The sequence below is a fragment of the Biomphalaria glabrata genome, chromosome 7, assembly GCF_947242115.1.
Source record: "Biomphalaria glabrata chromosome 7, xgBioGlab47.1, whole genome shotgun sequence".
NCBI classification, from domain to species: domain Eukaryota; kingdom Metazoa; phylum Mollusca; class Gastropoda; family Planorbidae; genus Biomphalaria; species Biomphalaria glabrata.
Genome location: NC_074717.1, coordinates 18,412,244 through 18,439,404, shown reverse-complemented (window position 1 = coordinate 18,439,404; position 27,161 = coordinate 18,412,244). Strand labels below are relative to the sequence as shown.

Below are 27,161 nucleotides of genomic sequence, written 5' to 3'. Positions count from 1 at the left end.
ATAATAATCTATTGCCTGTTATTGATTGACTAATTGTTGTTTTTTTCTACACCTATGAATAATAATAATAATAATAATAATAATAATAATAATAATTTCAACTTGATCCGTGAACGAGTGTGGGAGAGATAACTACCGATAAGAAATATTCTGTTCTGAAGGGCCTCGTCCGGTGAAGATGTTGATTCGTCGTTACTCTTAGAATCGAATCATTTTTGTTTTTTGAGTCTGACTCCTTGTTCTTGAATCGACAATAATTCCAACGCAATTTCCTTTGCTGTGATCATTGCATCAGCGAATCCGGTTTCCATGAACTTTTTTTTTTTAAAAGCAACAAGGACTTTGTTTTGCTGTATGGCCACATCCAATTGCATGTCAGCGGATCGCAAACTTTTGTTGCACAACCAATAAAATGTTATACCCTGTGTTTAAGCTAAGAATTAACTCGAAGCTTTCTAGTTCATAGTTATTCGGACTTGGCATCAGAACTTAATTGTCACGTCACGGCTGTCGATCACCGACGAATCATCATCAATTTTAACAACAATTAACATAAAGCACAAGTGCTTCCAAGGCAGTCTCTTTCTTCACGTTTTGTTGTTTATCCGCTAGCTTGACCGGTTCAACAAATTGTCTAGAGAAAACTTTTGCCATTGAATGGAAACATTTGTCGCCTTACTTTCCTAGTTTCGGAATCTGCCTCTGTCTCTGCCTCTGTCTCTGCCGTTGCCACACATGGCAGTCACAGGTTCTCTCTGACCAGAAAATCAACAAAGAGAAGCAAAGAAATAGAAAAACACTCATCATATTATTTTGTAGTATCTCTTATTATGTGAAGCCAAACTAGGGTACATGATGCCCGGTGCGGTACCTCCTCATGATGCCCAACAAGAAAATAATCGAAATAAAACGCGAACAACCTAACAATTGCGGGGCCCTATGTGAAACGGATTTCGCGGGGCTCGGTGTGGGTAGGAATAAGCATAATTTCAAAATTAAGATTTTGTATTAGTAAATACATTCATCTTTGCAATATTTTTATTAAATAAAAGGTGACAATGCCGGTTTTTTTTTAATCACGCGTACGATTGGCACCTCAAAATGTCAATTTTGTTTATTTTTCAGGAGATTTTGATGATTTCAGGAGATTTCCAGAACTTTTTCGTATATTTTGCAATGTCAGGAAATTTCCAGGAAGCCTTGAAAAATCAGGAAGCCGGAGAAAAGCTGTTAATATATATAAATTATAATGGTTAATTGAGTATGGTTAATTGAGTATTTTACACCTAGAATTAGCGTTGAGCCAATGAAAGTGCGGGGCCCACTGCGGCCGCAAAGGTTTCAGTGGTCTAGGACCGGATCTGGCTATGTGCCTATGATAGACAAGACGAGGAATGTGACACCGAGTGCTGCGACCATCTCAACGAGAAGTAGCGAGTGGAAAAGAAAGAGACAGGTGAAGAAGCAAGAGGAGCGTTCTGCAATGTGCCTGAAGAGTTTGCTTCTGATGTACCCTTCAAGACAACATTGGATCTGCCTCCAAGTCTGTTGCCTAAAGGCAGCATATACTCCTTCCCCGCCTTACTGGTTCACAAATGAGATTGGGCCATAGCGCTCTGAGCATGCTATAAGCATACAAGTAACGCTATATAAAAGCTATAGTTTATTTATTTATTTAACTGCACACTGTTAACAAGAACTGTTTGTGCCGCTCTTCCACAAATGTGTGGTAGGCTAAAGAAGATACCTGCAAACTGCGTGGCATAATTTTTTTTTTATTTAAACTAATAGGCAAACATTCAACCTCAAAAAAAAAATTGGCAGTGTTCCGCTAAATACTCCAAATGTGCGAAATGTTCCTTTATGGAAAAAGTTTGGAAAACACTGATCTAGACTAACAAATAATAAATCTTTGCGATTAGAAATATTTTTACCAGTTGTTTTTGTTGATCGCAATTTCACGATTTCAGCTTTCTCACTACGTTGCTATCACTTTGTTTGGACCAGTTGGTAAGGACTGGTGGAGACTGAATGTGGTGCCTGTGTACATGTTATTGTGTTGCTTTTTAAATGCATTTATAATAAAAAAATTCAAAGACCTCCATTTGAACTTGAGGACTCAGCTTCTTCAAGCCACCCCAAGACTACACACTAACCACTGTGCCAGCGAAACGCTTATGAGAATAGTAGGTTTTATAGTTATCTATTGTTAGCTAAAAATCTTTAAAGCTGCAATATTTTTCTTTCTACAATGTATAAAAGGGACTAATTCAACTTATACAACATATCAGTTAAATACAATTTCTTTCCCTTGTTCGATACCAGCTACCAAATAATTAAATACCGGTACCAATATTTAATTAACTAATTGTTTTTGTTTTCAATTTTCTTATTTTGTCAGGTAAAAGATTTTTTTTTATTAAACAGACAGATAGAGAGAGTTGAAATAAACATTGTAAACAATCTTGTTTTAAAAAAGATTAATACAGCCATGGGGTTCACTTTGTCCATTCATTAGTTTAGAATGATGAAGTAAGTTTCAGCATCTTTCCCAGGTTTGACAATCTGAACATAAAAAATTAAATAAACTTTATTAAATTCTAAATGCTGCAATTGGACACCCAATCGAGACGAACATTGCTATAAAAATGTAAAGCATTAAAAATATCACCCTCTTCTTCATGATTTTAACATTTGACCATCACAAAGATCTATGTTACACCGATCACAAAAACAAATTGACACAAGAACTCGTTTATTTTTTAAGAAGTTAAATCCTAATGTAACTGACTATTGTAAATGCCACATATAATGTTGAAGAGGAACTTCGTATGCACAGCAAAGTGTATGAGGAATAAAGACACACACTGGTATGTCCATAGTTTCCGTTACGCTATGAGAATATGCTTATGAGAATAATTATGTAAAATCCGCACCCTCGTATACCCCGCAAAGCCTGCCATTCGTTTGTAAAAATTTATAAAATTCATGGTTTGTATGCACGAAAATACGGTAGTCACTCTTAGTGTGTAATTATTTGTACCAAATAAAAGCTTCAGACCAGATCCGTTCAAATTGAATGACACATCTATGTCTGACAAGTCAACTGTTGTTTACTCTCTTAGTGGGTCAACTTTGAAAACATAAACACGTGCGAAACATTTGGTTCGAATTAGAAAATTGTTTGCATTGTTATGTCACTTCTCTCTTGTAGCTTGTCTCTCTCTCTCTCTCTCTCTCTCTCTCTCTCATTGTTGTGTCACTTCTCTCTTGTAGCTTGTCTCTCTCTCTCTCTCTCTCTCTCTCTCTCATTGTTGTGTCACTTCTGTCTTGTAGCTTGTCTTTCTCTCTCTCTCTCTCTCATTGTTGTGTCACTTTTCTCTTGTAGCTTGTCTCTCTCTCTCTCTCTCTCTCTCTCTCTCTCTCATTGTTATGTCACTTCTCTCTTGTAGCTTGTCTCTCTCTCTCTCTTTCTCTCTCTCTCTCATTGTTGTGTCAAATCTCTCTTGTAGCTTATCTCTCTCGCTCTCTTTCTATCTCTCTCATTGTTTTGTCACATCTCTCTTGTAGCTTCTCTCTCACTCTCTCTCTCTTTCTCTCTCTCTCTCTCATTGTTGTGTCACATCTCTCTTGTAGCTTGTCTCTCTCCCTCTTTCTCTCATTGTTGTGTCACTTTTCTCTTGTAGCTTCTCTCTCTCTCTCTCTTTCTCTCTCTCTCTCATTGTTTTGTCACTTCTCTCTTGTAGCTTGTCTCTCTCTCTCTCTTTCTCTCTCTCATTGTTTTGTCACTTCTCTCTTGTAGCTTGTCTCTCTCTCTCTCTTTCTCTCTTTCTCTCTCTCATTGTTTCGTAATTCTCTCTTGTAGCTTGTCTCTCTCTTTCTCTCTCATTGTTGTGTCACTTCTCTCTTGTAGCTTGTTGTGACAAACCATTTTAGCTCAAGGTATCACTCAGGTCTAAGCATTTAATTAATTTATTTGCACGCTATTAATCATCAATTTTACTAATGTACGGGTGCTCCACAAGGTTGTGTACTTTCTCCTGTACTATACACTCTTTACACTAATGACATAAGAAGCATCTATGACTCAGATAGACTCATTAAATTCGCTTATGATACTGCCATAGTCGGTCTTATTTCAGGAGACGAAACTCAGTATCGAAGCTCGATAGAAGAGTTTACAAACTGGTGCACCGACAACTTTCTAGAACTGAATGTAACAAAAACTAAAGAACTTATAATAATAGATTTTAGAAAGAAAAAACAAACTATACGTGAACTGCAAATATACACTACATCTATAGAACAAGTAAAGGCATATAAATATCTAGGCGTTATCATCAACAACAAGCTTTCATGGGAAGACCACCTTGGAACTCTTTCAAAGAAAACAGCCCAGCGACTCTTTTTTCTATACAAACTCAACAGTTTTAAATTAAACAAGAAGATCCTTGAGACATTTTACGGCGCGACTGTACAAAATCTGCTAACATACGGAATAAGTTGTTGGCAAGGCAACGCCTCATCTAAACTGTTGCAACGTCTAGAAAACATCATTATTATTGTTATCTCCCTTGATGGGACACTATATTCATTTGTTAGTTCCATTTGATATTTATGAAACTAGCTTATTGTTTCTCTACATCAGTCTGAAGATGTCCTTCACGGAAAGGCATCTACCTCCCAGTGTTATCATTATGGCTAAACCGACGTATACATCATGTCGTTGCAGCTTTTATTTATAGGCAACATCCACTTGGAAACCTATCAACCTAAAGCTGATAGCAGATTTGTTGGCACCAGATCTGCAGACATCAGTCCTACTCATCCTTCAAGAGTCCAAGTAACAACGCTAGCCACAGACTCGTCACTGGCTTAACTGATTGGTAGACGCAGCTTAGCTCTGCAACCATACAAAGTTGGACTGCACACGGAGCCTAGATCGACTACGCCAGCCCACCAGCAGACAGCATCAGTACCAGCCACACCCGTCTCACCAGTGCACCACCGGACCAAAAGCTAAGCAACCAGCCTAATGACACTCAGACAACATGGTTCTCAAATCTAATGATGATAGACCCCTACATGTAAATACGCTAGACCCCATTCTAGCAACTGTACAATATTTTACCTTTTAATTATCCTTTGTATAATAAACTGTACATATTTTTACATCTTGTGACCTAAAGAGGATTCATGAACCAATATGAATTCACATTACCAAGTAGCGGGTATAGCTAAAAATATTCAATTAGAATTATAGCTAGATTTAGGTATTTAGATCAAAAGGTCAGTGTTAAGTGTGCTGGCACGTTCGTCCAGAGGTGTGCTGGTCCCTTCTTGTACAGCCTAGGTTATTAGGTATAACCTCCAGGTATACAATTCAACTAATGTATGCAACAAAAGACTTTACAAAGTCGCAGGTAAACATATTTACAAAGTTTATTTACATGAGAAAAATAAATGGCCATCAACTCACAGGCCGACACAACAAAAAGTAAACAAAAGATACTCAAAAATAATATGGCACACAGCCCTAGTCATATGTTACATTATCGTCACATTCTGGTTATCAAAAATACAGGTCACAGGCCTCAGGTCAACACATGACCACTTTTGACCACTGGGTTACAAACTTCCGGCTTACACAGCCAACTGAAGGTCACAGGCCTCAGGTCGAAACACGACCACTTTTGGCTACACTATGGTTACAGGCTTCAGGCTTACACTAGCCACTTTTAGCCAAAAAAAAACACAAAATGGTCATGATGAACTATAGGCTTCAGGGAAACCTATGAGCCTACAAGCTTCATAGAATCCCACCTATAGCCATCCGTTTGGTAAAGCCCATCTGATGATTCAATACAGGTTGAATCCCTCAGAGACAAGGCTATAAAAATATGTAAAGTCCATCTGATGATTCAATACAGGTTGAATCCCTCAGAAAAGGGTTACAAAAATATGTCACGTTTGGGAGTACCCCAGGATGCAGAACATCAGGGTAAAAAAAAAATATACTGCCTGGAAATCATTTGGGCTATATCTATTAATAAATACATTATATAAAATACAATAATACTAAAGATATACTTAGCCCAAAGATCTCCAGAGCAGGGCACACTTCTCCGAGTACCCCATGACACACGAACACTAACAGAAAAAAAATACTATTCACAACACAGGTCAAGTGGTCAAGCTGGTAACTCAGGAGCATTTGTTGCCTGCATTATAACGCTGTGCTTGTAGATTATATGTGCAAGTGTGGGTTCTCAAACTATAAAATCCCCTAGACACCCAAAACGGCCAAATCTTAATCCAACTTGTCACACTTGTCTCTCTCTCTTTCTTTTTTTTTCTCTCTCTCTCTCTCATTGTTGTGTCACTTCTCTCTTGTAGCTTGTCTCTCTCTCTCTCTTTCTCTCTCTCTCTCTCTCTCATTGTTGTGTCACATCTCTCTCTCCCCCCCTCTCTCAGTAGAAAGGCCATAGGTAGAGTAGATAAGAATAGAACGTCTTATTAAGCTTTAGGTTTCTCCAGTGTCTTATCTTAATCCTTATTAAAAAGCAAAAAAAAAAAAAAGATTGGAGCTCAAATGTCTAAGTCGCCTTTGTTTTGTTCATTCTTAAATTCTGTGAATACAAAATAATAGAATCAGAATTTTAAAAATATATATATATATAAGTAAAGTTCTCCTTTCAGACCTCGCGGTCTAAAGGGCAGATGATGTAAAGGTCATCTGATTCTGTGGCTTAAGGTTAACGAGGGTGTCATGTGGTCAGCACAACGACCAACCGCCTTTAATTTTCCCCAACTAATGTCATAGCTGGGTAGACTCAGAGGCGCCCAAGAATCCCGAAATAAAAATCCCAGTCTTCACCAGAATTCGAACCCGGTACCCCCGGTTCAGAAGCCAAGCGCTTTAACGCTCAGCCACCGTGACTCCATATATATATATATATATAATTCTCTTCATAGCTCAAGAGTTTGGACACCACGTAATGGAAAGATCACTCTTTTATTTTTGCGAGTCGGACGGACTAAAGTTACCCTACGAAAAAAAAAAAGAGGGGGGGGGGAACAAGAAGTATTCACCCGTCATAAAATAGCAGGGCCGGACTTAACCGATGTGACCAAGAAGTCATGGAAAGATTACACTTTTTTATTTCTACCCCACGTAGTTTTAACGGTTTGCGAAAAAAGAGGGGGGGGGGGAGAACAAGTAATCTAGTCTGTATTCACCCGTCACTAAATACCATTATGGGGCCCTATGCAAAAAGGAATTCGCGGGCCCAGTTTGGGTAGGGATACGGATTATAAGTGAATATAAGAGTTTATATTAGAAAATACATTCGTCTTTGCATTTATATTCATTCTTTACTACGTACATAATTACTTTACGAGCCTTGCGTGTAGCGAAATCATACAGTACATCATAAAAATTCTATTTCCTACATAGATCACGCTCAATAGCAAGAATTACCAAATGTTTCAATCTATCTACGAGTATTGTTGACATCAAGTAATTCTTCATTAGTTTGAGGCGCGAGAAGCTTCTTTCACCAGATTCTAAAATTACGTGATAATGCCGTTTTTTTTTTATCGCGCACAGGATTTGTCGTTTTCTAGATTGAGTGACACCCCAAAATGACAATTTTTGTCTATATATTTCTGGAGATTTGTACGAGTTGTCTAAAGATTTAATAATTTCCGCTTCCAAAGCGACTCTATGGGGTTGGGGCCTGAACATTTTTAACTTTTTGGTAAGCTCAGCAAGTGGATGTGCTCTCTTGGATATTTTATATCTTAAGTAACCTAAAATGATAGTCATTTTATATATAAATACAAATGTATTGTAATCATCGTCACCATCATCTAACGCCATTTGAGTTTGAGCTTGAGAGGCTCAAATCCTCTCTTGCATAAGCCCTGGACAGAAACCCTGCTGTCTTGCGTAATGCATACATGTCACCATACAGGTCGAGAATTTTTGGTTTCCCAGACCTGTCGAGACGGAGATCAGCAAGTCTGGGGCAGTCAAACAGAATATGAGGCACGGTTTCCTCTTCTTCCCACAGCGGGGGTACCGTGAAGCAAAATTTGGCCTTAGCTGTGAGAAATATGAGCCAACAGGACAGTGGCCTGTCATGCACTGTGCTATAATAGCTTGCCCAGGCTTGAATAGACTCCACCACGGGGAAGTGCGGTCAGGGCGCCTCATGCGTTCCCAGACTCCACAGACTTTTTGGGACTTGTCCGAGAACTTAAACCACTTTTTCATTTATATTTTATTTGGATCATAGCCACAGCATGGTGAATACTCACAGCCTGTTCGGTGAATGGCATTTGCCCTTCTGGTGTGCCAAGGAGTTTGCAATGGTGTTGCCAGTCACACCTATGTGACTCGGTACCCACTGCATTATTACTTGTATGGACCATCATATATATATATATATATATATATATAGAGAGAGAGAGAGAGAGACAGAGAGAGAGAGAGAGAGAGAGACAGAGAGAAAGAGTGAGAGAGAGAGAGAGAGATTACCCCTAACCCTAGATTGACTGCAAAAAACTAATGATAGCGTTTCACCTTTCAGGGCGGCCGCTGGTAAAGTGAAAACCTGCGAAATAAAACAACCAAAAGTCGCCTTATGGCTTTGCACTTCCTGTCTCTAAGCTCTACACCGCTGTTCTTGCACTACTACACTCTCGAACATATCTTTCGGTTGAAGACGGAGAAGGGGGAAGGCGAGTGGAAACTTACATGTTACCTCGTTCTGAATTGTAGCATTTAAAGGCAGGAGGGACCCAATTTGAAGAAATAAGTTTCAATGTCAATAAATATCTTATGTAATACTTGTTCCAGTACCTCTTTACACGTATTGTCTAATCTCTCTACCAATGTACTTCCGCTCTTCCAAAGTGGACGGGGCAGCTATCGGTAGGAATCAATTGTTTTCTTGAAGTTAGACTATAAGGAGAGCACAGCACCAAAAATAGGTTGGACAAGAATGTCAGTATTAACTTATTGGCATTCGCGGAAAAAAAAGAAACACTTACGATACAGTCCCAGATTTATTGATTTGGTTTACCAAAAATCTTATCGGAACTTTGGCTGTCATGGCGACGAGGCAGCGAGTCCTAACAGGTTGACTGCACATAGTTGCTGAGGATTGGTCGCTGTAGGTAGGTAAAGAAAAACTTCTGAAACTTTTCTTATTTTGGTGAATTTAAGTGGCAATCTAGTTTTGGAATGTTTTGTGTTTTTAGTGAAATTAGTTTTTCAACAAACAAAAAACAACTTTTAATGTATAGGAGAATAGTCCGGCATTATTTTAGGTCAATATTTGCTATTAAAAAAAGAAATATGTCTAAAAAAATATTGAGCGTAAAAAGAAGAAAAAAACGGACAATTTTTCAAGATCAACTTTTTTCCCTGCGTACAGCCGATTTATTCTTGCCTGACGATTACTTTTATTTATTTGTTTAATTCCTATTTTATAGTTTATTATAGTTCATAAAATGGAACAAACTGCTCTATGTGTTTGTATAGTTCGTTAATGCGTCCGTCCTGTAGGTAGAGAGCAATAATAAAAGCTTTCATCTTACAATATTATATTTTTAGCATGCTTACAACAAGGTACAAAGGCTCTTAAAAGCGAAAAAAAAAATTCCCATTCTTTTTTATACAAGAAAATCATTTAAGAATAATTTTGTGTAAGTCCTAAAACGTTTGTACCAAGAACAGAACACCAAGGAGGAGATTAACCGAGTTTTTTTTTTCAAATTTCGGAGGGACTACTAAATATTTTGAACCTGCAAAATAAAAAAAAATGATATCAATAAATACACTAAAGAAAATCACACTAGACAACTAAAAAAATAAAAAAAAATAAAAAAATAGATAAAAAATTAGATTCTAGTCTAGCAAATGATTACAAAGAATATGTATATCCGACAGTATTTGTCCACATTACTGTACCCCCGTCACTCCGGTATTTTTAAAGACTAAAAGTGAACATTTTTCATTGCGCATCTGGATCTGAATTAAAAAAAAAATTGGTGCACAGGAAACAAAAGGTTTCGTAGGATTGGCTTGATCTTTAAAACACTTTGCTATTTTCAATGTGAACTTTGACTCAAATCTTTATTTTCTCAGAGATAAACAATTTTAACTTCCCTTTGAATCCACTGATATCACTTACTAAGCTAGGGAACAATTTTCCTTTGCCCGGCAGTTTTAAATTTAGGTCGTTTAGATGGCTAGTAACATTAGGTAAGAATACTAAATCAATGTGGCGAGGTTTTAATATTTTTAAAATGATTTTTGGTTCGTTACTCTAGGGGAAGTAATTTTGAGTTTCCCCGCTCACATAAGTAAATATTGAACAGGCACACTACGGGCAACAATTAGAACAAATCAACTGACTATAGGTTGAATTAAAAAAATACAACTTTATTTAACAACAACAATATCACTACTAGCTTGGGTAGCGAGTTAACAATGATTAAGGTGGATTAATTTCATCATTGATTGCATATAAAGGCGTGGATAAGTGTTTCTATTTTTAGTTCTTATCTTTCTTCGTTGGTTGGTTGGCCGCTGGACTTTTCTGGTAGATGCAGGAAGGACTCGGAGCTGAATCTTCTTGTAGAGTGATGAGGCTTGAGTCGAAGAGGAATACGTCTGTAGCGAAAGGTGGGAATGGGTATTCTCAGGACCGTAGTAGTGGGCAGTGGATATTGGGCAGCGGACAGCTGGAGCTAGGACTGGGCAGTTTAAGCTGGGCAGTAGGCACTGAACACTGGGCAAGTATCTGGGCACTGGACCGTAGGCAATTGATAGTGGGCACTGGGCTTTAGGGCCGTTTGTAGTGGGCACTACTGAGATTCCTTCTCGCTGACAGAAAAAGGGACATGTTATATTCAAGGATCTAGTAAGAGAGTACACGATTCGGAATCTTGTAAAAGATCCGATCGTTCCAGTAGATCTAGATTAGAATATCTCAACGCTAGGTTGATGAAAATAATAAAATAATTAAACTAGGCGAGAACATAGCCCATCGATAATAAAATGTGTTGAAGATAAAATAAAAGGTTACATATTTACATAGTATTAATGAATGCACAAAATAATACACATATAAAGATTTGTATAAACAAGAGCAACCTACCACGGTTGTTTAAACTATAGGCGGCTTTACGAGAGAAACTAAGTTCCAGCCTTGGCTATTAAATATAGAAATCTGTCTGGCGGGTGTGAGCGTGGGTTAGAGCCAGCGTCCCCTCTTATATAGATTGGGACTCGAACTCGTTAGCATAGCCAGAGGTGCCGGGCCAATGGATTTGGAGTATTTTGAATTTTAAAATAACATTCGTGCTTGATCCAATGGGATTAAAGTTACTAAATTTTTAAAATTACCGCCGTCCCAAACCGATGTGTGCCCACACCTGTTTTTGTGTATGTGTGTGTGTGTGTGTGTAGCTTAGCGACCGCAGTCCATTGCGGGACTGGTCGAGGAATGTTGACCTACTGACCCTTAACCCGCCATCATGGTAGGAGTCATAGTGGAAAGTTTTTGTCCCTTCCATTATCACGCGATCCGGTGACTTAGCTCATACCAAGGGCGGGGTGACCTTGGGGGGGGGAAATTTCGGACTGGCCTTCTGTCTTCTACTGTTTTCACCATATTATTCTAATTTAATAAAGCGAGACACTATAAGTTATAACTATTATTAGGGTGTTGGGTTTATATGTCAATTGGATACAACTCTCCTCTCGAGCGTTTAAGCACAAATGAAACTTTTATATGCAAGCGTTTACGTATCGTCACAATCAAACAACCTTTTTTTTCACCACACGCAACTGCTCTGGCAGCCGCATGGGCGTAGCCAGGGGGGGGGGGGTGTTTTGGGGTTCAAACCCCCCCCCCCCCGAAATGAAATCCCCCCCAAGGGGGGGGGGAGAAACGAACTCTAGTGACTGATTTTTTGCTTTGATTTTGTTTATTTTAGGTGAGATTTTAATACTAAACCATCACTTGCACCAGCGCAACCAAGAGGTTTTGATTTTAAAACCCTCTACCAGGGGGTTTTGTGTTTAAAACCCCCTAATAGGGGGTTTTGAGTTTAAAACCCCCTATTAAGGGTTTTGAGTTTAAAACCCCCTACCAGGGGTTTTGAGTTTAAAACCCCCTACCAGGGGTTTTTGCAGTTAAACCCCCTTCTTCTATAAAACAAAACCAAAAAAATGTAAACGACAATCCCCAAATTCCAAGAGCACAGTTAAGGAAGATTTTGATTTTAAAACCCCCTCCAAAATTTACGATAAACCCCCTCTTCAATATGAAAAAAAAAGCAAATTATGCACTCAAAATGTTATGAGCGTAGCTAAATGGGTTTTGACTCAGTTTTAAGTTTAAACTCCCCTCCAGTGGAGTTTGAAGCTAAAAAATACATTTAAAAAATCTATGAGCGTTGCCAAAGGGTTTTTGAGTTTAAAACCCTCGCCAGTGGGATTTGAAGCTAAAAAATACATCTTCAATGTGAAAATAATAAGCAAATTACGCACTCAAAATGCTATGAGCGTTGCCAAAAGGGGTTTTGAGTTTAAATCCCCCTTCAGAAGGGTTTGATGCTAAAAAAAAACCGTCTTCAATATAAAAAAAAAAGCAAATTACACACTAAAATTATTTGAGCGTAGCCAAGTCAATTGTGGGTTTTGAGCTTAAACTCCTCTCCTCCAGATGGTTTTGAGTTTAAAATCCCCCTCCAGAGCGTTTTGAGGTGGAGAACCTCTATCTACAATATTATTTTAAAGCAAACTACAGTTACCAAATTCTATGATCGTAGCTAAATGGGGTTTTGAATTAAAAAAAACAACAACTAAGTCTTGAGATTTTTTAGTTTAAAACCCCCCAACAGATGATTTTGACGATAAAACTTCACTTTTCGATATAAAATCTAAAGCAAACTACAGTCACTTAATTGCAAGAGTGTATTCACGAGAGGTTACACATTTCTACCAGTGGCGGGGCTCCATTAATAAAGTGCAGTGAATAGTCATTTGCCGAATTTGAAAAACACTAAATGTGGCTCAACAAAGATGGCTAAGACAGATTTTAGGAGTCAGTTATAGAGATCGGGTCTAAATCAAGGAAATCCATTGTAGAACTGGGAGTCGACTCCTTAGTAAGATTGTGACAGAGCGTCGCATGAGGTTTGTGGGACATGTTCTCCGACAAAATGAATTACGCATATTAAGAAATGGGATGACATCCTAGTACAACTTGGCGCCACACATTCATGGAGGTCCTCAGAGCAGGTGGGAAGAGGCTTCAGACATGACCAGTGACAGATTTTTGTGGAAACAACTTGACGGCAAATGCGCCGAACGGCGCGAGAGGGTCTAAGTCAGTAGGTTTTTGAAATAAGACTTTTTGATAGCAGGAAAATGCACTCAGACAGTGCACTAACCCATTTTGTTAGCATTCAATACCAGAAATAGTGCTCTTGGCGGCGGGGCTCCGCCCCGCGATGGGGGGAGCTCCCTTAGACCCCCTTGCTAGCAATGGCTGGGAGTCAACAATTTTTCCACTAACTAAAGGAAGAACCTATTCTAGGGCACAATAAACGTGTTCCGAAGGAATGAAGGGTCAGAATGTAATAAAGATTATGTACTTACACACACATACATACATACAAATATTTTTTTCGCGGAGAGGGTGGGGGGGGGGAGAAAAATCCCCCCCCCTAAACCCCCCCCCCCCCCCGAAAACAAATCCTGGCTACGCCCATGCTGGCAGGTCATTGCTCTCCTTTAGAAAATCATGTACAATATTTTTCAATTTTCAAAATGTTCTAATTACTTCTTAACGCACCTCGCAATCAAGAATGAAATCACCCTATTCCATGTCTAACAGTACACAATCTTCTCTGAATGCTCTTTTGTTTAATCCTCTTGGACTAGTTTTAGTTAGACATAAGACAACTATCATAACATATTGCACATTCAATGTTTTGTGCACAAATAACCATTGGTACATTGCATTCAATGGTATTTCAGAAGAGGGCGACATAGAAACCTTTCGAGCAAGGTTTAAGTTCCATCAACTCTACCAGTCACTGACCTGCACCATCAATAAGCTTAGATAAAACTTAAAGAATTTTCTCAAATTTAATAGCGGATTTTCTAGACATTGCTTGTCTTACTTAAATAAAATCTGACCATTTCATTTTTCAATGGAGTGACTCAGGACCACTATTTTCTTCAAAGATGTTGAAATTTTCATGAATTAATTATTAAAATGCTTAACTTGGCAACTTCACAAATCTCAAAAGATTCGCCCAAGGTTAACAAAGATAAAGAATATTCATGAACACATTACTTCAGTTGCATCATGGTAAGGTTGATCAATGCGTTTTATAAACGTCTGGCTTAAGAGAATGATTTACATTTTTTTTCAATAATTTTATCATCAATACATTTTTCAAGGTTGTTTTTTTGTTCTAAATTTCGATTCAACTTGCTACTTGCTTTTGAGTGTATGGGAACACACAAACGCTTTGACAAATGCTTTTTGATAGAGAGGATGTGAAGGTTGAAGCAGTCGTAGCCTGCCTCTAGATGAATGATGAGCGATCAGTTTGGTATTGAATTGATCTATTGAAGTCGAAAAGTTACAGTTAGCTATTAATAGAACACAGCCACTTATCGTTTGTTGCCGTAGTCGCCACTAAACCTATCTCTCACTTGTTAGTATTCACAAATGTTCACAAGTTATAACTGCGTGTTCGTCTCTTCTCCTCAGAATTACGTCACAGAAAGGATTTCGTCGCAGATCTCATTACGTCACAGAGCTACCCACACATTAAGCCATCATGTCTGACGTTCCTCCGCAACAACCCCCTCCAGCCTATGCCCCACCTACACCGCACTATCCGGCTTACCCCCCAAGTGAGTCAAAAAACAATCTATTGTTGTTCGCATAAATGAACTTAAATGGACACAACGAAAGTCATGCACACTGACTGTAACCTGGCCTATTCCTTTCTGTTTGTTTTATCTAGATTATTACCCACCGCCCCAGCCTCAGCCTCAGATTATAATGATCCAACAGCAGCAACAGCAACAACAACAACAAGTAAGTGTTACATTTTTTTTAATAAACCAAACCAGAACTAGACACACCTACACTCACAGAGGAGGAGAAAAAGGTTCAACAACCTTTTAAAACGAGGACCATAAAAAAGAGACAAAGTTATTATTCGATAATTACATTTATAAGTATTAATAATGGCCTTAATACCATTTTTTACGTATCGCCTTAAGAAAATGTTGAAATAAAAAAAAACGGCTTACATTTTTAATTTAAAAAATTAAACGGGTCTGTTACCTAATGCACATACCTTGCCGTGGTGTGACAGCTTGTGTGCCTTAATGACACTCAGAGCTATACCTGCGGGAGCTCATCACTCCTGGCAGGTACTACCAAGCCGGACAGGTCTGGTAGGAAAGAGGTCAGGGACATAGAGGTTGTGCGATAGGCTAACAACCTGTCCATGGAAGAAAAATTGTTATAGAAACCATTGCAAAACACAAACACTAAACCTAGTCACAGGCGAGAGTAGGGCTTCACAAAGGAGACTTATGAAGCTGTGCAGGGAAAGTTGAACAAATCCTGTAAGGCCGACCACTGTACGTCACCAATGAAAAAATAAACACTTCCTTATTCAGAAGGCAGCATTTAACTTGTGAACATGGAATGTCCGCACTTTACTAGACCCAGGTGGATGTCCACAAGTTTCAAAGGAAATGACCAACTACAAACTACAGATCCTGGGAATGAATGAAGTTTGATGGAACACTTTAAATGAAACAAAACTACGATCAGAAGAAGCCCTTCTCTTCTGGAAAGGAAAAAGAAGATAATTTCCATGAAAATGGTGTAGCACTACTACTAATCAAGGAAGTCTTTTAGAAAGGGAACTAGATTCCGAAAGAATAATTAGAGCCAAATTTTGTCTAAGTTCAAAAATGTTCACATCATTATGTGCTATGCTCCAACCAACCTTGCAAGTGATACTGACAAAAATACATTTTTAGACCATCTGCAAAGTATAACTGACAAAATACCTACAAGAGATGTTTTGATGGGAGACATGAATGCCAAAGTGGGAAGTGACAACAGAGAGAGAGAGAGAGAGAGAGAGAGAGAGAGAGAGAGAGAGAGAAAAGTATGGTCACTCATGGACTTGACACCATAAATGAAAATGGAAAATGTTTGCAGGCTTCTGAACTGGTGATAGGAGGCAACATTTTCCCCCACAAAAAATGTCACAAAGTGACATGGGTCTCACCAGACAACAAGACAGAGAACCTAATCGACCACATTACCATACGTCGCAACCGGAGAAACTCATCGCTGGATGGACGAACCAGAAGAGAAGCAGGGATTGGCTCAGACCACCACCTAGTTGTTGCCAAACTAAACATGAATCCAATGGACTTTCACACAAAGCTGGAAGATCTGGTACAATCTCGCAGACTGCAGGATGTGCAAGAAAAGGTCACAGCTTTAAGCGAAGTAGGAAATAAGTAGGCCTCAAAATAAACCAACAAAAAAAAAAGTACTTAATGTAAAAAACAAACAAAATTGAAGACATAGTACTGGATTCTCAGACAATAAACCAAGTTGATAGTTTTTATCTAGTGCGTCAGACATTACACACCTAAAACCAACCAGGAAATCTCCCCACATCTCTAACAAGACTAAAATAAGAATCTTTAACCCAAATGTCAAGGCGGTCCTACCGTCCTACTGTATGGTTCTTAAACATAAAGAACTGAAGCAACAACAAAAAAGGACAGACCTTCATCAACAGATGTCTGAGAAATATCTTAAAAATACACTGGTACGACAAAGTAGAAAACACCAAACTGAGGGAGATGTGTGGACAAAAAATATATAGATTCAGATCTTAAGGAGGAAGTGGAGATGGATTGGTCACACCCTTAGAAAAGATAACAACAACTGAGCTAGGCAGGCCTTAGAGTGGTACCCCCAGGGAACAAGACGAGGAACGCAAAGAAAAGATAATGATGATGAAAAGACAAAATGAGGCCATTGCACCTTAACTTCAAAAAGAGCAAAATATCTATAGATTGATATCTATATATGACAGGCGAACAGACCACACAAAACTCATTGCGCCTTTTCCCAGAAAGCCTTTAATTAAAAATATTACCCTTCCCCTTCCCACCCCTGTAAACATAAGCTGTGTATAAACATGCTTACAACATGCTTCTAAGGTCCGTATATTACAATAGTTTCAAGATTTTAAAATATTCTACCAGAGATCAATAGCTAAACACAACAAGAATACTATTTTTTACTTATTTTTCAGAATGTTAATGTCACAGTGGATAGGAGAAATGACGTAGTAGTTGTGTGAGTCATCTATCTATCTGTCTGTCTGTCTGTCTGTCTGTCTGTCTGTCTGTCTGTCTGTCTATCTATCTATCTATCTATCTATCTATCTATCTATATCTATCTATCTATCTATCTATCTATCTATCTCTATCTATCTATCTCTATCTATCTTTCTTTCTCTCTCTCTCTATATATATATATGTGTGTGTATAACTAGGATAAAACTTGCATTTATAAAACATTTACTGTGCAGAAATAGCACATATACTTTCTTTTAGTGTAGAATGTAGTGTGTTACCGCTACTTCTTATAGTGATTAGTAAACATAGTGTGTGGTGGTAAACTGCAATGTGTGTTTGTGTGTGTGTGTGTGTGTGTGTTATGCTACTTTCTAGTGGTCATTTTAAAGAGTAATATTTTGTTCATGTTTTTTCTTTTACGCAACAGCAAACGAGAAGTCAATCACTGTCTCCATTGTATAATATCTCTCTTCTTCTGGCCCTGGATATTTGTCTGGATTGCCCTGGTAGGTTTAGACGTTTTAGGTAAAGAGTGTTATAAGTTATAAGAGGCTTATCTTAGATAGGATTGTGCTTATCTTATCCTAGATAGGCGTGTGCTTATCTATTGATTGTAGTTCTTAGAATCAAATTTTTGTTTTTGAAAACTTCGAGACCTGCCTTTTTTTTAAACTTGCATTGCGAATCCAACAGTTTTCTTGCAGGACCCCTCTCCCCTTCTCTATTTGTATTCGTTGCTAACGAAACGGCCGGGATTTAGTAGCTTCAGAAATATATTTATGATATGTCAATTGTAGTACCTGTTACGTTCAATGGGAACAATCAAAATTATCTAGCTCCCCCTTTACACACCTAATTTTTGCCATTGAATTCTGTTATCACTTTTCTCCCAGCCCCCTTTCAGCTTATGAATATGTTTATTTGGTAGGTGCTCTAGACTGTCGACTCGATGGTCTATGGATCGAACTCTCATTCTCATTGCTCTTTCAATGACTCTGTATTCCTCTACCCAGCCTCTACCCAGCCAACGCTAAACGAGACACTAGTCTCTGCTCTCCCTGGTTCTGGTTACACTCTCTATTTATCTGTTTCTCAATTCAATGTTGAATAATTTTAAAGGCTTCATATTGCTTTTTTGGTCTAAATATAAATATACTAGTGGACCGGTGGCGTAGCATACGCCGCTATTTTGCAAGGCCGGCCATAGGTCCCTGCAATATACGCGACCGCAGTGGGACATGCACTTTCATAGGACCCGCACTTTCATAGGACCCGCGCTAATTCAAGGTGTATAAATTATAAAATTAAACCATTTTATAACAAAATATTTCCCGCGCCTTCCTTTCGATTTACCAGGAGCTCCTGGGAATCTCCCGAAATTGCAAAATATACGAAAAAGTCCTTAAAATATACGGAAATATATAGACAAAATGTCATTTTGGTGTGTCATTCTATATGGAAAACGATAATCCTACGTGCGATTAAAAAAAAAAAATTATGCATTAACCGTAATTGTGTAATCTGGTGAAAGAAGCTTCTCGCGCCTCAAACTAATGAAGAATTTCTTGAGGTCAAAAATTCTCAAAGATAGATTGAAACATTTGGTATTTCATGCGATTGAGCGTGATCTATTTAGGAAACAGAATTATTATGATATACTGTATGACTTTGTTACACGCAAGGCTCGTAAAGTAATTCTGTACGTAGTAAAGAATGAATAAAATGTATAGAAGAATTTTTTTTCTAATAGAAACTTTTAAATTTCACTTATTACCCGCTTCCCTACTCAAACTTGGCCCCGCGAAATCCGTTACAATGGTTAAGTACGGCTCTGCTATTTAGTGACCTGTAAATATACATAGTAGATTACTTGTTCTCTTTACATGACTTCTTGGTCACAATGGTTAAGTCCGGCGCTGCTTTTTAGTGTTTGTAAAATGTTTGTTTGTAAAATATGTGTAAAATGTTTTACTTACATGTTTCGGATGTTCCTTCAGAGTTGACTTCCTAGTCCAAACCTCCCGCAGGACGAAGGAGGATGGCAGCGGGCTGGGTTTGATAAATCCAAACGACAGTCGAAATTTCACTTATTATCCGCTTCCCTACCCAAACTTGGGCCCGCGAAATCCATTTGGATAGGGCCCCACAATGGTTAAGTCCAGCCCTGCTATTTAGTGTCGGGTGAATATACATAGTAGATTACTTGTTCTCTTTCCATGATTTCTTGGTCACAGTGGTTAAGTCCGGCGCTGCTATTTAGTGTTTGTAAAATGTTTGTTTGTAAAATGTTTTATATGTTTCGGATGTTCCTTCAGAGTTGAAGATAGTTTACCTCCTAATCCAAACCTCCCGCAGGACGAAGAGGGATGGGAGCGGGCAGGGTTTGATAATTCCAAACGACAGTCCAGCGCGCCATCCGTAGCGACGGGGGAAAATTGCTGTTCTCCCCCCGCCCTCTTTTTTTATGTGAGTTAGAAATAAAAAAAAAAAAGAGTGATCTTTCTTGGTTACAACGGTCCGACCCTGCTATTTTGTGAATACTTGTTCTCCCCCCCCCCCCCTCTTGTTTTTTCATGTGGTGACTATCCGCAGAAATAAGAGAGTGATCTTTCCTTTACTTCTTGCTTGTCCAGACTGTTGAGTGAAGATGAGAATTATATATAGATTTAAAATACCCCTCCACCCAGAACAGCTCGATACAAAACAACAAAGTTTAGATCTAGATTTATATGCCTAATAATGCTTCATTATTACTGTGAGAATGTGTTAGATTGTTAGTTAAAGATCTATAACGCATGCCCATCTTAAATCTTTCATTATAAATTTAATAACAGAGTACTTCAGATGGTAAAGACTTCTTGTCTAGATCTATGGGGTTGAAAAAAAAGATGTGTAGAATTTAAATTGGGGCTGGAGAGAACACTCAGAAAAGTTGTTTTTTTTTTTAAAGAAGTGCCCATTTTGTATCATCTCGTCTTTCAAAAGCATATTGGATCGAAAAGGAGAATAAAGAATCGTATCAGGTAACGCTGCGGTTTCGATTATAAAAACATCTTGTCCTAGACCAAAGTTCAGTTATAACAGATTACATTTTCGTGTTGTTTTTTTTGGCCAAAGCTAGTGGGAGAATTAGAGCCCTTGTAAATATATTATAGATTCACAGGACAAAAGTGTGTGTGTGGAAATGATTCGTGTCTTGTCAAACACAAGCTTCAGCTAGTAGAGAATGTAGTTACATACAGTTACATACTATAGTTACATACAGTTACGTAGTATAGTTACATACAGTTACGTAGTTTAGTTACCTACAGTTACATAGTATAGCTTGAGAATATCGGTTTTTTCTCCTATTATTAATTATTGAAGGGTACAAAACAACTTCATTGGGACATCATAAATAATAACGTTTCAAAGTTAATAAGAATATTTTCACAAACAGAGATTTGAACTTAAGTTTTTATTCTCAGTGCATATGTGACGATATGTAAATGGACTCTACATCTAGACTACGCAGAGCCTAACAGGATCCATCCCTGGAGTCAGCAAACATAAGGTTAAAGGAAACTTATTTTAGTGTTTCATTATTACATCACATTCCAATCTTCTTCTAACAATAGCATCGTCTGTCTCTTCACATTCTGCATTATTTAGACCATACACTTCATGGAACAACCACTACACAGAACAACAGGTCGATAATGAATGAAATGTTCCCTTGTTATTTAGACCATACACTTCATGGAACAACCACTACACAGAACAACAAGTCGATAATGAATGAAATGTTCCCTTGTTATTTAGACCATACACTTCATGGAACAACCACTACACAGAACAACAGGTCGATAATGAATGAAATGTTCCCTTGTTATTTAGACCATACACTTCATGGAACAACCACTACACAGAACAACAGGTCGATAATGAATGAAATGTTCCCTTGTTATTTAGACCATACACTTCATGGAACAACCACTACACAGAACAACAGGTCGATAATGAATGAAATGTTCCCTTGTTATTTAGACCATACACTTCATGGAACAACCACTACACAGAACAACAGGTCGATAATGAATGAAATGTTCCCTTGTTATTTAGACCATACACTTCATGGAACAACCACTACACAGAACAAGTCGATAATGAATGAAATGTTCCCTTGTTATTTAGACCATACACTTCATGGAACAACCACTACACAGAACAACAGGTCGATAATGAATGAAACGTTCCCTTGTTATTTAGACCATACACTTCATGGAACAACCACTACACAGAACAACAGGTCGATAATGAATGAAATGTTCCCTTGTTATTTAGACCATACACTTCATGGAACAACCACTACACAGAACAACAGGTCGATAATGAATGAAATGTTCTCTTGTTATTTAGAAATAAGCAACACAACATCGATGTCGTAATGGCTCTTTTAGGAATTATCTCAAGTATAATATTGTAAAACTGCTGACTCAGGCAACCCATTCCTTGCTCTAATAGCACATATTTTGAAGTTCTTTAATTGAAACTTCCAATAAATGTGAAATAAGTCTACCAATAATGCATGTAGATAACTCTATTACTAGTTGAGCTAATATTGATTTCAGATAACCATTAAGCAATTAGATATGATCAATAATGGCAATGTCTTCGATTCCAAAGTCCAAAGTCTAAATATGAGTGCAGTGTTTCACATATCAGCGAGTATTCATGTTCGATAATTCTATTACTAACTTTTATAAATCATTATTGTAAGTAATTAAATATGATTTCAAAATAGTTCTATTGAAACAATCTACCTAACTATGAGATCCTTCTGTTATATAATGTCATATATTTTGCAATTCTATGTAATATTAAATTCTGTTCTATTTAAATTATTTAATTAATCAACTATTTTTCCTTAATTTTATTGTATGTACCTTTTGCTATGTTTTATTATGTTTCCTAAAAACGTCATTATTATTGTAATTACTATTTTGTGTGTGAAAAATACAAAATGTCTACAATTCTAGATAAATTTAGCTTGTTACTTTGAAAGGAACAAAATTTATGTGATCTACACGCTTCTGTTTGCTGTAGTTACAAATCATGTTTTCTGTTTACTGTGGTTACAAATCATGTTTTCTGTTTGCTGTGGTTACAAATCATGTTTTCTGTTTGCTGTAGTTACAAATCATGTTTTCTGTTTGCTGTAGTTACAAATCATGTTTTCTGTTTGCTGTAGTTACAAATCATGTTTTCTGTTTGCTGTAGTTACAGATCATGTTTTCTGTTTGCTGTAGTTACAAATCATGTTTTCTGTTTGCTGTAGTTACAAATCATGTTTTCTGTTTGCTGTAGTTACAAATCATGTTTTCTGTTTGCTGTAGTTACAAATCATGTTTTCTGTTTCTTAACGCGTTAAAAACTATGTGGACGTAATTAGACTCGTTTTATTTCTTTGGATCCGATTTAATAATAATAATAGTAATAATAACAATAACAATAATTTAGTTCATTTAGTCTGTTATTGACGGAAGTGGTAATGGATATAAACACGCCACTACCTATAAAATGTTTCCGATGGCTTACGCCTCAAATAGACTCAGACAAACACAGTCTTAGACATTTAGACCGAAGGAGAAGGAGCCAAGACAACTTACTCTTAATCCAGTGATTTTCGGATAGGAGGGGCTCCTTAGCTTTGGCTGTCTACCCTTCTAGAAGGAAAACTCTGAATCCAAACCTCTGCTTCCTTGTTGCTATAAACAGAAATGAGTCGACCCTGAGGAGAAATCAGGAACCAGTGACCATAAAGAAGTTGACAGAATCTGCCACGTAGCTCCTAGGAAACATTTCTGTGTGGACGACATCGTTCTGACTCTGGCCAACATCCAAGTTTTCATTTCTGTGACATGCTCCGTAGAGTCACTTCACGGCTGAAGGAAGTGACCAAAGAGTTAACAAATATAATGCAGGTTTAGGACACTACTAGAACATAATAGACATAAACATGAAAAGTTTAAATACTAAACTAAATAAGTGTTAAACACTTTGACAATGAGCAAGTTCCAAACCTTTAGTTCACTGAAAAATCGGCTCTCCCGGTATTTATAGAAATATGTTACATTTTACAATGCTTATATCAATTCACTCTGCCAGGTAAAAAGTGTGTACATGTTATTTCCATTCGGATCAAGTTAAAACTGCACAATTATTCGTTGGCATAAACAAGATATGAATCAATAAATATTAACCAATTAGTCAAATATTTAACTGGTAATTAATTATTTCGTTTGATACCAACAAGTGAAATTAATCCTATTGTCGTCTGTATATGTAGGGTATCGTCCCCTTAGGTAATCAAGTTGAAACTTTATCTTTTGTACCTAACAAAACATGAATCCATACAAATTAACCAATTTGTCAATTAATTATTGGTAGTTAATTATTTTGTTTGATATCGAAAATGAGAAATAAATTCTACACTATTGAGAGATATAGTTGTATGTGCGGATTTCTTTCCCTTAGATACACTTTTTTTTTTTTAAAGAACTTTCTATATTTTTGCTTGTTTAATTTTCCCATCAGTGCTCTTACTACGCTACATAGGCTACTTACCAGACATATATCATGTATATATGAAGCCAACTTTTATTTTCATTAGACTCAGACTTTTACTATTACACAGCAAATTCATAGAAAATACCCCATTATAACCCAGAATTATCTGAATATTCTCCAAGTGAAAAGCATGAAACTGTGACTTTCGAGAGCACAAAATAATTGTGAATGTTTATTAGAATACTTTTTACTTCAGTTTTTTTTTTACTTAAATATTCTGTACACGATGTATATATCAACATGGTTCCTATTTATGAATGAGCCATCACAAGCAATAAAAAATAAGACTAATTTTAAAAAAGTATCTGGTATCACTGAAACAAGGCTACCATCCATTGGAGAACTTTTTCATGAAATATGCATTTCCAAAATAAACAAAGTTCTTAAAGATAATTTGCACTCATTAAACCACAGTGACGTCAGATCTGGTCAACTTGTCCAAGTGAACATCTCTCCATTACGGCTAACACAGAAAGATTTTTTTTTTTAAATATTTATTCCATTTTCAGTTAGGGTGTTGCAAGGTCATCTGTCACCACCCACAAGTACATAGAAGCTTCAATTATCAAGCGCTGGTCGTGTGTGTGTGTGTGTGTATTGCTAAGTGAATGGTGTTCGTATTTGCATCTCTATTATTATTGTTATAGCAGTGATGCTCAGATGAGCAAGTGTAGTCAAACTCAATTTCCAATTTTGGACCAATAAAAAAAATTCTCTTATTATATCTTATCTTATGTATACAGTTGTAGCATGAATACATGTATCTCCCCCGCGAGCTTTCTTACATTGAAATAGGCTTTAAATAAAGAAACAGACATTCTTAGAGAAGGTTTAAAGAACATTTGAAGTGAAGACTTCTGGGACCTGCCATCAAGGTGTCTTAGTATTGATCAGACTTATGGTCTGTAACAAAACACAAGAACTGCTACAATGTTGTGATGTATTTACTACCGCAACAGAACGATGCAGTTATAGAAGAAACAAAAACTTTTAACTTAAAATTGATTGAAACATAAAGAGCAAGGACAGTTTATGCTAAATCAATAATCAAATGTTATAATGTAATTTTTATTGTAACCTATAAACCAAAGACATATTTGTGTTTAAGTTACTCTATTAAGTGACTGACTCGATACTTTTACCCAACATTTTAACGCTGTAACTATATTCCTAAAAGTTTTTTTTTCTAATTCTCAACTCCTTTATTAATATAGTGATCGGAAATCCCCCGAGCTATTCCTATAGGCTTACGTTTTGGCTTTTTTTTAATCTTTGGGGTAGACCAGTGTTTCCCAAATTGTGTTTCGCGGAACCTTGGTGTTCCTGAATAGGTGTTCCTGAATAGGTGTTCCACGAACTACTGTAACAATTAACTAAAAAAAAGCTCCCCTTTCAAACTTTGCGATCTATAGGGCAGATGATGTAAAGGACATCTGTTTCTGTGGCCTACAGTTAACGAGGGGTGGCCAGCACAACGACCAACCGCCTGTACTTTTCCCTAACTTACGTCAGGTACCCATCAGAGCTGTGTGGACTCAGAGGCGCCCGAAGATCCTGAAATTAAAAATCCCAGTCTTCACCAGGATTTGAACCCCGGACCCCGGTTCAGTAGCGCTTTACCGCTCAACCACCGCGCCACCAACAATTAACTAGAAGGCTTGAATTAATCTTTTTTTTAAAAAATGCAAAAGTGTTCGCTAAAACCTCAGCATGTGCGAAGTGTTCCGTTAAGGAAATGTTTGGGAAACACTGGGCTAGACACTAAGGAACAGGAAATGGATCAGGAAGTAATAGGTCCAGGCGTGGTAGGGTTGAAGCTAGTGTTCCTAGAATATTATATACTCGACATGTATCCAATAAATAATGAAATATCTTTAGTATCAAACCTCTCTCAAACGTATGGTATCACTAAATTACTTATTGCAAATATTACATAGTATCTTTCTCACCGACTGACTTCTTGACAACTAACTTCTTAACAACTGACTTCTTAACAACTGACTTCTTAACAACTGACTTCTTAACAACTGATTTCTTAACAACTGACTTCTTAAAAGCTGACTTCTTAACAACTGACTTCTTAACAACTGACTTCTTAAAAGCTGACTTCTTAAAAGCTGACTTCTTAAAAGCTGACTTCTTAACAGCTGACTTTTTAATTGACTTCTTAACAGCCGGCTTCTCATGAACTGACTTTCTCTCTCTGAGTCTTCCTACTATCTGACCTTGAACTTAAAATATCGTCCACACACTTTCATTCGATGCACGTGAACACTCCGCAGGAAATGTTTCAAATAAAATCTCTTTAACTTACCTTTTTTTTTTTATTTGACCTTACGTTGACAAAATTAGATTCTGATGAAAAAAGATCATTATAATGTGTTTAAATTGTTAGAATGTGTGTTTGTATGTGTTTTAATCAAGTGATCATTTGTATGTCTGTACAAAATTATTGTGAAAATGTTCTACCTCTCAAATTTTCACATAACTTAGAATGAGGCTTTAAGAAATAAAATGAACTAATAAAATTGCGTTCTACTTATGGCAAGATGGAATGTTTTCTTGATCAACTTTTCTTCAATATGTTCACCTTTTCCAAACATATGTAAGCCAACATGTTGAAATGTCGATTTATTATTTCAGAACATTGGATCAAAATCTTTGGTAGGTATAAAACAGCTTAACGGCTCAGTTCTTATCAGTAGAAGTCAAGACATTGTCAGGTGACAAGCCAACTTTGGTTCTGGGGGCTTGCGGGCTACACATATGACGTCAAGTAAGGAAAATGTACATAATAACAATGTTGTGAATTTCTCTGTCTCCCAGACCAAAACAAAGTTGTGTACCACTAAGCAAGACTGTCAGCTGAATGGTGGCTCACTCCAGCTAAAATGTTTTGTAACATACAAATAAACAGAAATATTGTTTGTACAATTCTATATGCATGCACCCAGTTTTTAACTTAAGTGCACTCTTTTGGAAGACTGTTTTTTATCTTTCACGAAGGTGCAAATCCAAGTTATACTAGGACAGCCTTTTGATGCGTTTTTCTTGTTTTGTCCTGCATAGTTTTTTTACTTTTTTTTGGGGGGGGGGGGAGCGT

The 27,161-nt window shown here is 37.3% G+C and overlaps 1 protein-coding gene across 5 annotated transcripts; it reads left to right on the top strand.

Annotated features, from left to right (window-relative positions):
• Nucleotides 1-8,891: 8,891 nt before the first annotated feature.
• Nucleotides 8,892-26,945, top strand: LOC129927422 (nuclear receptor coactivator 6-like). Of its 5 annotated transcripts, XR_008779034.1 has the most exons (7): nucleotides 8,894-9,183; nucleotides 14,808-14,953; nucleotides 15,067-15,140; nucleotides 17,404-17,447; nucleotides 17,877-17,955; nucleotides 20,917-21,002; nucleotides 26,702-26,945. XR_008779034.1 is itself a non-coding variant. In XM_056036482.1 (6 exons), exons 2-6 carry the CDS (start codon nucleotides 14,878-14,880, stop codon nucleotides 20,935-20,937), a joined length of 294 nt encoding a protein of 97 aa, XP_055892457.1. In that variant the 5' UTR covers nucleotides 8,892-9,187; nucleotides 14,808-14,877; the 3' UTR covers nucleotides 20,938-23,931. The 5 variants fall into 5 exon arrangements, 3 of the variants coding, with proteins under 3 accessions (XP_055892457.1, XP_055892456.1, XP_055892458.1); XM_056036482.1 differs by lacking the exon at nucleotides 26,702-26,945 and having other exon boundaries at nucleotides 8,892-9,187; nucleotides 20,917-23,931; XM_056036481.1 differs by lacking the exon at nucleotides 26,702-26,945 and having other exon boundaries at nucleotides 8,897-9,183; nucleotides 20,917-23,931.
• The last annotated feature ends 216 nt before the right edge of the window (nucleotides 26,946-27,161 follow it).

Excerpts from the sequence above, each read along its gene's own strand:
- LOC129927422 (XM_056036482.1), top strand. The coding sequence starts at position 14,878 with ATGTCTGACGTTCCTCCGCAACAACCCCCTCCAGCCTATGCCCCACCT. Across the intron at positions 14,954-15,066 it reads CTATCCGGCTTACCCCCCAA|ATTATTACCCACCGCCCCAG; the intron begins GTGAGTCAAAAA and ends TGTTTTATCTAG. Across the intron at positions 15,141-17,403 it reads AACAGCAACAACAACAACAA|AATGTTAATGTCACAGTGGA; the intron begins GTAAGTGTTACA and ends CTTATTTTTCAG.